General features: G+C 44.8%; 1 protein-coding gene across 1 annotated transcript in view; it reads right to left on the minus strand.

Annotated features, from left to right (window-relative positions):
- The window catches only part of LOC120927415 (amine oxidase [flavin-containing] A-like), a 186,959-nt gene that overhangs the window by 9,090 nt on the left and 165,450 nt on the right, over positions 1 to 12,419 (minus strand). The window contains exon 14 of the mRNA XM_040338070.1: positions 8,244 to 8,306. Within this exon, the coding sequence (XP_040194004.1) occupies positions 8,244 to 8,306 (63 nt within the window). The remainder of the gene's footprint in view (positions 1 to 8,243; positions 8,307 to 12,419) is intronic.

Genomic DNA, 12,419 nt, shown 5'->3' on the forward strand with positions numbered 1-12,419 from the left:
ATTTTACTCAGCGTAACATTATCTTTCACAATATATAAAAAAATTGGGCCAAATTTATTGTTGTCTTATTTTTTTCAAAAAAACTGCGCTTGTAAGACCGCTGCGCAAATACGGTGTGACAAAAAGTATTGCAATGACCGCCATTTTATTCTCTAGGGTGTTAGAAAAAAAAATATTGTTTGGGAGTTTTAAGTAATTTTCTAGCAAAAAAAAACGTTTTAGTCTTGTAAACACCAAATCTGAAAAACACCTTCTGTCCTTAAGTGGTTAAGTTGGATCAAAGTAGGATCCTTGGGCTAAATTCTCAAAAAGCTGTGCAAATTTAGTATTACCTATGTCATTTAAGTTACGGCGCCCTAAGTTGGTGTCGTAAGTGCCGTATCCACAGCGCATTTGCGCACAAAATTGCGCCATCCGTAACCTAAATTCCGAGGCGTAAGGCGTGGTTATGGCAAGTGGGAAGGAAGTGGGCGTGCTTCATTGTAATGAGCCGTGACCCCATGCAAATGAAGGGCCGGCTGTACTGCGCATGCGCGCACGAATCTGGACCTCACTGGGCATGTGCAGAACTTTGCTCATCGCAATCAGTGAGATAGGTAAAAGGCCAAGCGTACTTAGTTTGAGGATCGCCCTGTGTCTAAATAGCCCCAGTCAAACACACTTCCCTTGCAAAAGTATTTCCCTGTGTTCCCTTCCTAAAGCAAGTTGCTTCTGCTTTGAACATTTGTCAGTGTTTGTTGGTAAGATTTGTTTGTGAGAAAAGTTGTTGAGGAGTTGTAGAGTATAGTTGGTGTTTGTTTTTGATAATTTGTTTTTTGTTTCCATTTTTTGATAAGTGTTTGTTTTTTGGTGTGTGATTGTTTTTTGTTTCCGTTTTTTGCCTGTTTGTTTTTGAATTTATAGTAGCTGTCTGTTTGTGTTTTATTTTTGTTTTTGCTGTGATTTTTTTTCTTTGTTGTGTGTGTATTGTTGATTGTTTTTTGGGTGAGTTTCCTGTTGCTGGGTGGTGTCTGTGATGGCCACCAAGCGCAGGAAGCTAAATTGTTCAATGGCAGAGAAGCATATTCTTGCTCAGGGCATCATAAAATATGGTCGTTTTCTACATGGCCCTGAGAGCCAGAACACCACCCCGGCCAGGAGGAAGGAGATCCTTAAAAAGATCACCGATTGGATCAATGCGTCGGGGGGGGGGAGACCAGGACCATCGCTGGAATCCAAAAAAAAATAAACGACTTAAAGAGCGTGTCCCGGAACAAGCTGGCAACGCTGCATGCCCATACCAGGGGCACTGGAGGAGGGGGACCCTGCCCAGTCAGGATGAGTGAGGAGGAATGGGCAGTGGCCCAGTGTTTCCACCCACAGCAGGTGGTGGGCCTGCCTGGCTTTGACTCTGATGCTCCTGTGAGGACAGGTAAGTTTTTTATTTTTTCTATGTGGTGATTAGCATGTGTGGGTGGGGTAAGGGAAGATGTGCCAAGTGTGTGGATCCACCAACCTGTGATTGTTTTGTGTCCTCCCCAGATGGCCAGGAGGTGGCAGCCCCATCAGCCCAGGAGGTTGCTGGGTCATCAGCCCAGGAGGTGGCAGCCCCATCAGCCCAGGAGGTTGCTGGGTCATCAGCCCAGGAGGTGGCAGCCCCATCAGCCCAGGAGGTGGCAGCCCCATCAGGGCAGGAGGTGGCAGCCCCATCAGGGCAGGAGGTGGCAGCCCCATCAGGGCAGGAGGTTGCTGGCCCATCAGGGCAGGCTGCTGCACCACCCCCAAGACAGGCTGATGCTGAGTCCCAAGAAGGGCAGGATTCGCCATGGGAGGGGAGTGCCCACAACTCCCCTAATTTGGATGTTGAGTGGGAGGAGGATGAGGGGGAGAAGGATGAAAATATTGTGATTGGCCGGCAAATCCTGATGGGCCAAGATAGGACCTTTGAGTCATCCCCTGAGGGTACCCCAGAGGCTCCCAGCAGTCAGGCCACCATCAGGGGTGGCCCCTCCCAACCCTCCTCCAACATGCAGCAGCCCCCATGGGTCACTCCAACCCCTCCTCCAAGGCCACAAGCCTCAGGGGCAAGTAGGAGGCCGACCCCGGAAACCAGGGGGGGGTTTGAGCGTCTGCCGGTCAGTCTGCTGAGGGACAATGCCTGGCAGACCCGCAGTCTGGGTGAAATTAAAAAAACAATGACCAAGGTGGAGCACAGCCTGGGTTTAATGAGGGATTCACTGGGTGATGTGGCCACCAACTCAGTGGGGGTCATCACCTGTTTGTGGGACCTGAAGAACGCCACAACAGGCGTGGCCCAGGAGGTGACTGCCCTGACCCAGGCTGTGCAGGCCAATACCCGGGCTGTGCAGGCCAATACCCGGGCTGGCCAGGCTAATACGGCTGACATCACTGCCTGTCTGACAAGGATAGCCGTGGCCTTGGAGGGCAGGCCAGCAGGAGGACAGACACCAGGGGAGGCTCCTTCTTCCCCTGCACAGACCCCCCCCGTGAAGATACTCCCTCCCCTGCACAGACCCCCCCCCCCGTGAAGATACTCCCTCCCCTGCACAGACCCCCACCGTGAAGATCCGCCAGTTGGCCGTGGCCGTGGTCAGCCCAGAAGGAGCACTCGGCAACATCACTAAGTTGCAGGGGTACTTTTTGTTTTTGTTTTTTTGTTTATTTTATTATACTGTACTTATGATTTGGTTTATGTGTGTGAATGATGTGTGAATGTGGGGGGGTGGCATTCCTGATAACATAAGGGTGTCACCCTCAGTTTTGGTGGAGTAGGGATCCCCAGGACCAGGGAGAAGTCATCCCAGGTTCCTGAATGGTGTATGAATGCACAGTGACATAATTGGAGCCGTGGCGGGGCGTTACTGCTCCCAAGTACCAAAGGGGGGGGGGGTACTTGGATCTAATCCAATTCGATGTGCATGTGATGTGTCTGTGCTAGGGACCACAGTGGTGTGCATTCATGCATTCTCATTGTGAGATAATTAATGTGCGTTTTCTATGAAAAAAGACATTCTCATTGTCATATAATTATTGTGCATTTACTGTGCAAAGAAACATTTTAAATGTCACATAATATCTGTGCGTTTATGGTGTAAAACCAAACAATAAAGTGAGATAATGAAGGTCCATTTACTGGGAAAAGATGCCTTCAGCAAGTTGTCTCCTTATTGCTGTGCCCTCAGCAGACCGGGTAGAGGTGGTTGGGGGGGGGGGATTGCCTGGGTGGGGGGTCAGGTCAGGACATCACAACTCAATATGCAGGCCCCTTCTCATTGCAAAATTGTGGAGTATGCAACATGCCCCAATTATTTGACAGACAAAGTCTGGGGAATACAAGAGTGTACCCCCAGTCTTGTCAAGGCATCTGAAGCGGGACTTGAGAAGCCCGAATGTCCGCTCTACAATTGACCGGGTGCGAATGTGCACCTCATTATATTTGTGTTCTCCTGGTGTTTGGGGGTTCCTAAATGGTGTCATTAGGTGGGGTCCCAAGGCATATCCAGAGTCACCTGTAAGAGAAAAGACAGGAGGATATTAGTCATGCATGTGCCCCTTGTGATGTCTGCATCATGGGGGGGCATACCTGACACCAATGTCACTCACCAATCAGCCAGCTGTCTCCATACACATTCTGCTCCAAGTCTTGGTAGATCTTGGTCTGCCGGAGAATGAAACTGTCGTGGTACGACCCTGGAAATTTGGCACAAACGTGCCAGATGAGGCCATAAGCATCTACAATAGCTTGGACGTTGATCAAATGCCAGCCCTTTCTGTTTTTCTGTTCCTGAACAGGTGCTCAGTTTCATGGGTGGGCTGTAGTGCCACATGGGTGCAGTCTATCGCCCCGATGGTCCGTGGGAAGCCACCAATGTTATAGAAGTCAGTCATGGCTTGCAGACGCTGCTCCTCCTGGGTGGGCTTTTCAAACTGGTTGAACATGCGCCGCAGTATGGCAGGGACCACCTGATGGACACATCGGCTCATTGTCGACTGCACCATCCCAGCCAGACCTCCAGATGCACGCTGGAAAGACCCAGTGGCCAAAAAATGAAGGGTTGCCATAACTTTTTGTAGAGGTGGCAGGGCATGGGATCGTTGGGTTGGGGTGGTGAGATCCTCCTGAAGTATTTGGGTGAGCTCCAGGATGGCTTCCCTGTTGAATCTGTAGTTGCCATACACCTCATAATCAGGCATGGCAAACAGATCGCTCCGTGGGCGGTAAACCCTCTCCTGTGCCCGCATCCTCCTCCTCTGTGCCCTCCTCCTTCTTTGTGCCTGTAAAGTGGCGAGTGCCGTTAGAATCATTGATGTGCCGGGCATTTTGGCAGTCAGATTGTTGTCCTGCAGAGATGTGTTGTCAGGTCTACCTCTATTCAGTTGCTTGAGCAGACCCTTACACGGCATGTGTAAAATTAGGTCTGCTTTTATAATGTGTAAATTTGCCCAGGAAAACTAACAGATGCGCACAGGGCGTAATCTACGGCGCACACACCTAATTTTGTGGATCGCCCTATCTCCCTCATTTGCATCTTTGCCTATCAAAAACAGCGGCGTGACTAGCGTAATTTGCGCCCGGGGATGCGCAAGTGTAATTATTTTAGGTAGGACTGAAAATCCGGAAATCTAGGCTTAACTCGTTTTGAAGATCGGGCGCAAATATACGCGCCGTGTAAATTTAGAAAACTTTAGTTAAGTCCGCGTATCTCTTTTTAGAATTTGGCCCCTTGTCCTTACCATCCGACTTTGGCATCCGAACATGGTGATTACAACAGCAGTAAAATAAATTTATCTCACACTGGGATTGTTTTGATTGGTCAAAGGCCAAGTCGGACTATGACAAAGTTGGATCAAAGTAGTATCCTGTTCATTCATGTCGGACCAATGTAGGACCTATGTAGGACTGATGTCGCAGAGCAAAGTAGGATGAAAGTCACATGACTGCCGTGTAGTATCAGTGTGAACCCAGCCTAAGGCTGGGTTCACACTGGTCCGACAAACGCTCAGACATTGGGAGCTCATGTCGCATGACGTGTGAAAATCAATGTTTCCCTATGGGAGCTGTCTTAACTGGTCCGATACAAGTCGGTCCGACTTTGAAAATGCTCCCTGTACTACTTTGGTCCGACACTGATCCTACTTCAGCCAATTGAATATCATTGAAGTCGGACCAAAGTAGGATCCTTGTCCTTACCATCCGACTTTTGACATCCGACATGTGATTACAGCAGCAGTAAAAGGAATTTATCTCACTCTGTGACTGTTTTGATTGGTCAAAGAACAAGTCAGACTATCACAAAGTCGGATCAAAGTAGTATCCTGTTCATGAAAGTCGGATGGATGTAGGACCAATGTAGGACCAAAGTAGGAGCAATGTGGCAGGGCAAAGTAGGATGAAAGTCGTACTGCTGTCATGTAGTATAGTGTGAACCCAGCCTCAACGTCAGTTCTACTCATCAAGAAACAATACTGCAATCACATTAAGAGAACAACACACAAGCTTTCAGTATACTACTGGCTACTATTCCTCAAATTCTATGTGTAGAGAGGGTCCTAAAACACTCTCACTGGTGTTCCCCACCAAATAACCACGTGTTAAATTACTAGAAAAAGTTTTTTATAACCCAGAACAGAACCTGTATTGTGTGTTTTTTTAATACTATTTTATTATTTTATATTGCACTGGTGTACAAGTGAAAACAATTGCCGTTTGACATTTGCACAGAGCATGTTTACCCACAATAAAAATATAGCAACTGTGCTCTTGTCAAATATGAAACTTGGCAAATATTTAGTGAATACTTTAGATAGTATGGCAGGTCTCTTTGGACGCCTGCTCAGACACACCACCCTATAAAATTGCATATGCACCCTGCCCATGGTCCACTGTGATAGCCCCAGTGTACACTGTGGCTGTTTTATGTTTTTTTCCCCCATTAATTAGTATACACGTTATGCAATTTTGTTTCTATTTAGGGGGTGTATGTAACATTACTAACAATTATTAGACACAAAAGCACTGAAGAATCTTTGGCATGCCACTGATTAATTGGCGGGAGGTAGTGTGAATGTAGGATGGAGCCAATGCATGCACGTCTTAGGCAGAAAGTAAACACTTTGAGAATATGACTGTCTTGTCAGTGCATGATCCAGTGAAGTGAAGGCCCTTTATTTACAAATCACAATTAAAATGTAATTGTGGGTGTTCTTAGCGCCATAATCAAATATGTAGTGCTCCGCCATACATAGGACTACAATCTGCTGGGCATCTGCAACTCTTTCACAAAAGTTAATTATAAAATCTTCTTTTAAAATATCTTTAAAAAGACTATGTGATGTGGGTATTACACAAAGATCATCTCTTATAATATAGTCAGTAAGTACCAGTATTTGTTGTGTTTGTGTGATTATCACACTTCACCAGCACACAGTAAGTGCATCTTTGCTTCTAAAAATGTCTACGCATTTCACTGCATGTTGCTACTTCCTCAGGACTCACTTATTTACAGTAATCTTCATTGGTTGTTAGAACTATGATGGAATCCTTAATGGGCACATCCCTTAGGATTCCCTTGATGTAGTACTTTGTAACATATTCTTTTTAAACATATAATAAAAGAAGATTTTAAAATGAAAATATAAAACCTTTAGTAAATCAGTTAATTCCATTTTTTTTTAAATTGCTATTATTTTAGCTGCACAAATATATACAAGCCCTCTTTTTACAGTCAAACATTATGTGAAACACAAGCATTATCTTTTCAGTGTTAACCAGACTTATTTGTTAAAAAAAAGGTTAAAAATAATGTGGATTGCTTACATCTTTCTGCTCGTGCCACCGACTTCAGTAGTAGTGAAGAAAACCTGCCTACTTGAGATCCTGCATTATCCAGCACTTTTGGTAGGTTCGGATTTCTGGTCCACCACTACCCTCAGTAGTTTAATCCAATGGCCCTATGTCATTACTGTCTCTTGTAGTCAGCAGGTGTGAAGTAGGGGTGGGTGAAGGAACAACATGTTCCAGGAAACTGACACTCTCAGTCATTTTTTTTATACTTTTTGCTATAATAAATATCAATTTGTTTTTTAAACTTTTTTTTTTCTCAGTTTAGGCCGATACTTATTCTTCTACATATTTTTGGTAAAAAAAATAATTTACAATAAGCGTTTATTGATTGGTTTGCGCAAAAGTTATAGCGCCTACAAAATAGGGGATAGATTTATGACATTTATTTAAATTTTTTTACTAGTAATGGCGGCGATCTGCAATTTTTGTCAGGACTGCGATATTGCAACGGACAGATCGGACACTTTTGACACTATTTGGGGACTATTTACATTTATACAGTGAACAGTGCTTTAAATATGCACTGATAACTGTATAAATGTTACTGGCAGGGAAGGGGTTAACACTAGGGGGCGATCAAGGGGTTAATGTGTTCCCTAGGGAGTGATTCTTACTGTGGGGGGAGGGGACTCACAAGGGGAGGAGACTGATCGGTGTCCCTATGTACAAGGGACACACCATAGGTCTTCTTTCTCTGACAGGACAAGGATCTCTGTATTTACACACAGAGATCCACATCCCTGGCTCTGTGACGAGCAATCGCGGGTGCCAGGCGGACATCACGCCCCCGGGCACGCGCATGCCATGAGTGCATGCGCTCCACACTGCGGGAATCCCAGGACGTCATATGGCAGCCGCCCGGAGGGACAAAAGGTTCCTGCGGCCGTCATTTGACTATGGGCCAGGCGGTAAGCAGATAATTAAGCTTTTGACAAAAAAAAACTGTAAGCTGATTGGTTTCTATGCAAAGCTGCACCAGATTGTGTACTCTCCAGTTTTGGCAAATCCACCCCAAGAGCTAACGGCAGATTGAAAGTAAATGCAAACTGAAGAAAAGCAATATGAACAATGAGTCAACAGAACAGTGGATACAGAGTGAAAGGTTGTTGAAAAGCAATCAGCTGCAATGTGTTGTAATACTAACATGTAATAATGACTTGTGTGTTCATGACAAAGTCCTATCTTATTTACAAATGATAATCATTAGTACCATTATCCTACAGCTGCTTCCCACCCACTTCCATTTCCATCAGCTGTCCCCGCAGAGCTTGACATATACTGCTCAGCTAGAAGGGATTTGTGGGAAATTAACAAGCTGGTGTTTTACCAAAATGATACTTTTACCTCTATATCATCAAACTCATTAATTATATGAATTGAAGAAGAATGCGGGACTTACCACAGACTCTGGTTCAGGCACCCATATTTCATTTTCTGAAATGAGTCCCATTTTGCACATTATCTGTAAGGAATAGTAATACATTTTACGCTTTTATAATTTCACAGTTTGAAAAAAATACCAGTTTGAAATGAACAGCTTTGAAAAAGGCTTGATTGGAACGGAGAATTTAAATTATAGATTACTTGACTGCTTAACAGACTGTGCTTTCTAGAAACATATTTCAAGCAGAATGAAAGGCAATAAATATTGAACAAAGTATTAAAACTGTATGGAAGATACATCCATTTGTTCCTTAAACAGAACCTGTAAGTAGATGAAACTATCCACTGTGCTAATTACATTCAATATGAGGAGCATTCAGGTTCCTGCTCACAACTCCGCATATCTAGGCCAAGTGCCCCAAAACAGCAACTAACTTCTGTCACCAAGACAGGAACAAAGGATGTTTCTGGACAGCCGCACTCTGAACAATGGTAGCCTTTATTGAAATAGGAACAGCACTACAAGTCACAGAAAACAAAACAAAAACCTGGGCAACTGACGCATTTCGCACTGAATCTAGTGCTTAGTCATAGCTATGACTAAGCACTAGATTCAGTGCGAAACGTGTCAGTGCCCAGGTTTTTGTTTGGTTTGCTGTGACTTGTAGTGCTGTTCCTATTTCAATAAAGGCTACCATTGTTCAAAATGCGGCTTTCCAGAAACATCCTTTGTTCCTGTCTTGCTGAATGCATTGCCTGCACCTGTGATACTTGCTAGGGTGGATTTTCATCAAGGCTCCCACCTGGAGCGGCTATTCCCTCTTTCCTCATAACTTCTGTCACCATTAGATCTGGCATACGCCTCCTAATTTTTGTGTGCCTATTACCTATCACAGCCCCCAGCTGCACTCCACTTAAAAGTGGGCCCCAGTTCCTATTCCTCTGGTGTGCCCCAGGAACCCCATTTGATACTTTACTTATATCACCTTATATTCTCAGGTTTTTCAATAAGATGTACATCATTCTAATAAAGGTGAGTAGAACAAATATGATATGTTTTTTTTTTTGGGGGGTTTACCAAGTTTTTTTTGTTTACCAACATTTTTTTATTAACGTATACCAACATATACAAGAGAAAAGGTACAGAGAAATCTTCCATTATATCTGAAAATCAGAATAGATATAGTCAAAGGAAGTCTCTCTGTTGGAAAAAAACTGTAATAAAAAGATAGAAATGTATAACCATCAAATATTAGAATCATAAGGGATTATTTACAAAAGGCAAATCCACGTTGCACTACAAGTGCAAACTACAAGTGCAAAGTGCACTTGAAATTGCAGTGAAAGTGCACTTGGAAGTGCGGTCGCTGTAAATCTAAGGGGTAGATCTGAAATAAGGGGAATCTCTGCTAATTTTATCATCCAATCATGTGCAAGCTAAAATGCTCTTTTTTTATTTTTCCTTGCATGTCCCCCTCGGCTCTACAGCGACTGATTTTCCAAGTGCACTTTTAGTGCAATTTCAAGTGCACTTTGCACTTGTAGTGCAAAGTAGATTTGCCTTTGGTAAATAACCCCCATAGTGTCAAAATAGTTTTGCAACATACATATAACTTCCTAGCCCAATAAACCTGCATAGATGGATTACTGGAACCTAATATAACTTGGTAGCACTGTACCATTATAATAACCCATATAAAGCAGAGAGCTCTTGTGGAAGCACTTGGTGATTAATAGGCTGACCGATTTTCCCATTTATGGTCGAAGATGTGCATGGTATCCATAATGGTATGGTATATCCTCTCCATCAGTTTTCTAGCTTCCATACAGTGAAGCAATTTAAACCAGACCACAAAGGGGGAACTACCAGTTAAGGGCAATAGCCCACTGAATGGCACCGAATAGTAGTGTGTGTGCGCTAGTTTTTTTGGCAAAGGGGTGGAACCTCTGGAAGTCCAGTGTAAAGGATTCACATCTGTTGTGTTAGGCCTTGTACACACGGCCAGACATGTCTGATGAAAACGGTCCGCGGACCATTTTCATCGGACATGTCTGCTGGGTGATTTTGGTCTGATGTGTGTACACACCATCAGACCAAAATCCCCGCGGACAGAGAACGCAGTGACGTATACAACACCGACGTTCTCTGACGCAGAAGTTCAATGCTTCCACGCATGCGTCGAATCAATTCGACGCATGTGCGGTATTTCGGGCCGCTGGTTATACGTCATAACCAGCAGACATGTCCGATGAGTCATACTGACCATCAGACATGTCCGACGGACATGGTTCCAGTGGACAAGTTTGTTAGCATGCTAAGAAATTTTTGTCTGCTGAAAACCTGTCTGCTAGCCCAGGAATCCGGTCCGGTAGGCCCTTCACACGGTCGGACATGTCCGCGGAAACTGGTCCGCGGACCTGTTTCAGCAGACATGTTCGGTCGTGTGTACGAGGCCTAAGGCCCCGAACACACATCCGAGGAACTCGACGGGCAAAACTCATAGTTTTGCTCGTCAAGTTCTGTGTGAAGCCGCCGAGGATCTCGGCGAGCCAACTTTCCTCATTGAACAACGAGGAAATAGAGAACATGTTCTCTATTTGGCTCGACGAGGAACTCGTCGGCTTCCTCGGCCGAAAGTGTACACACGGCTGGGTTTATCGGCAGAATTCAGCTCCGACCGAGTTTCTGGCTGAATTCTGCCGAGAAACTCGGTCGTGTGTACGGGGCCTTAGAGTTTTTTGCATGCCCATAATCTGAAACACCTTAGTAGTGGCCTGCTGTCATAGTGACCGGAGAGCTCTACAGCTCCAGAAAGTATGAAGATGTGTGCCGGTCTTGGCATTCCCAGAAGTATGTTTCTGGCACTAAAGGGTAGAATTTGTGTAATTTGGCTGGGTTATAGTACAGTATAGTCTGGAGCTTAACAACGGTCTCTTTTATAGCAATGGAGCGTGTGCATTTATGCATATTGGAAGCCATATCTAGCCAGTCATCTGCATAAAGTTACATGGTGATATATTAAAAACTGTTTAACTTTTTTTACATGTATTTTTAGGAATCGGTTTTATTAGTTTTTAAACACAATAAAAAAGTTAAACAAACTCCAGATGGACCAACCAACGCAGTAAGGGCCCTTTCACACAGGGCGGATCAGTAATGATCCGCCTCCGTGTGTCCGTAAGCTCAGCGGGGATCGCTCCGTATATCCCCGATGAGCCGGCAGCTGACAGGGCGGTCCCCGCACACTGTGCAGGGACCGCCCTGTCTTTTCTCCGCTCTCCCCTATGGGGGGATCGGATGAACACGGACATTCTTCCGTCTGCAAAATCGGATCTTTGCGGAGGCGGGTGATTACGGGTGTCAGCGGATGTTCATCCGCTGACACCCGCAATCACATAGGGACCAATGTATGTCCCTTTTTCATCCGCAAACGGATGGATGAAAAAGCGGACATACGGTCCCGCACGTCTGAAAGGGCCCTAAAGGGGGGTCACCTGTGCAAAAAAAAACACAGACATCATCTTAAACTCTAAAGCTATACCTAACAGGGTGGCTCATGTACCAGTTCACAGTATAGATGTATAGTAGAGCATCTTCCCAGGGTAGAGACAACATCAAGGGGCTGGATCTGCCACTTGTTGAAAAGATTTTTCTTGCTGCCCCTATTTTTATAGGTATAACGGTAGAAAAGGGAGGTTCAAATTAAAGTGGATGTAAACCCACTCTCATCCTTTCTAAACTACTGCCATATTGCTGATCTATAAGGATATAGATGCCTCCTGCATGTATCCATACCTGTCAAATGTCTCCCCTCTGTCTGTTATAAGAACTGAAAAACTGCAGATTCTGTGGGTGGATCTGTTGTCTGGAGCTCGGTGGGTTGAGTCGTGATGTCAGTAGACTCCCCGCCCACCTCTACACTCCCCTTACACTAAATTCTGCTATGATTACTAACATCCAGTCAAAATCCAGAAAAGTAACCACGTGACTTCAGAAAAGGAGTGGGGGTCGGAATTAAAAAATCTCCAGGCTAGTGCATGAGATATGTAAATAACCTGTCACTCACAGGCAGGGGGCGGAACGGACTTAGGTTTTTCTCTGTAAGTCCGTTTTATTTCACTGAACAATAAAATAGGATTGCTCAGAGCTGGATTAACTCTGTGTGGCAAGACTGGGCACAGATGATAGGAA

The sequence above is a fragment of the Rana temporaria genome, chromosome 2, assembly GCF_905171775.1.
Source record: "Rana temporaria chromosome 2, aRanTem1.1, whole genome shotgun sequence".
Classification (NCBI taxonomy): domain Eukaryota; kingdom Metazoa; phylum Chordata; class Amphibia; order Anura; family Ranidae; genus Rana; species Rana temporaria.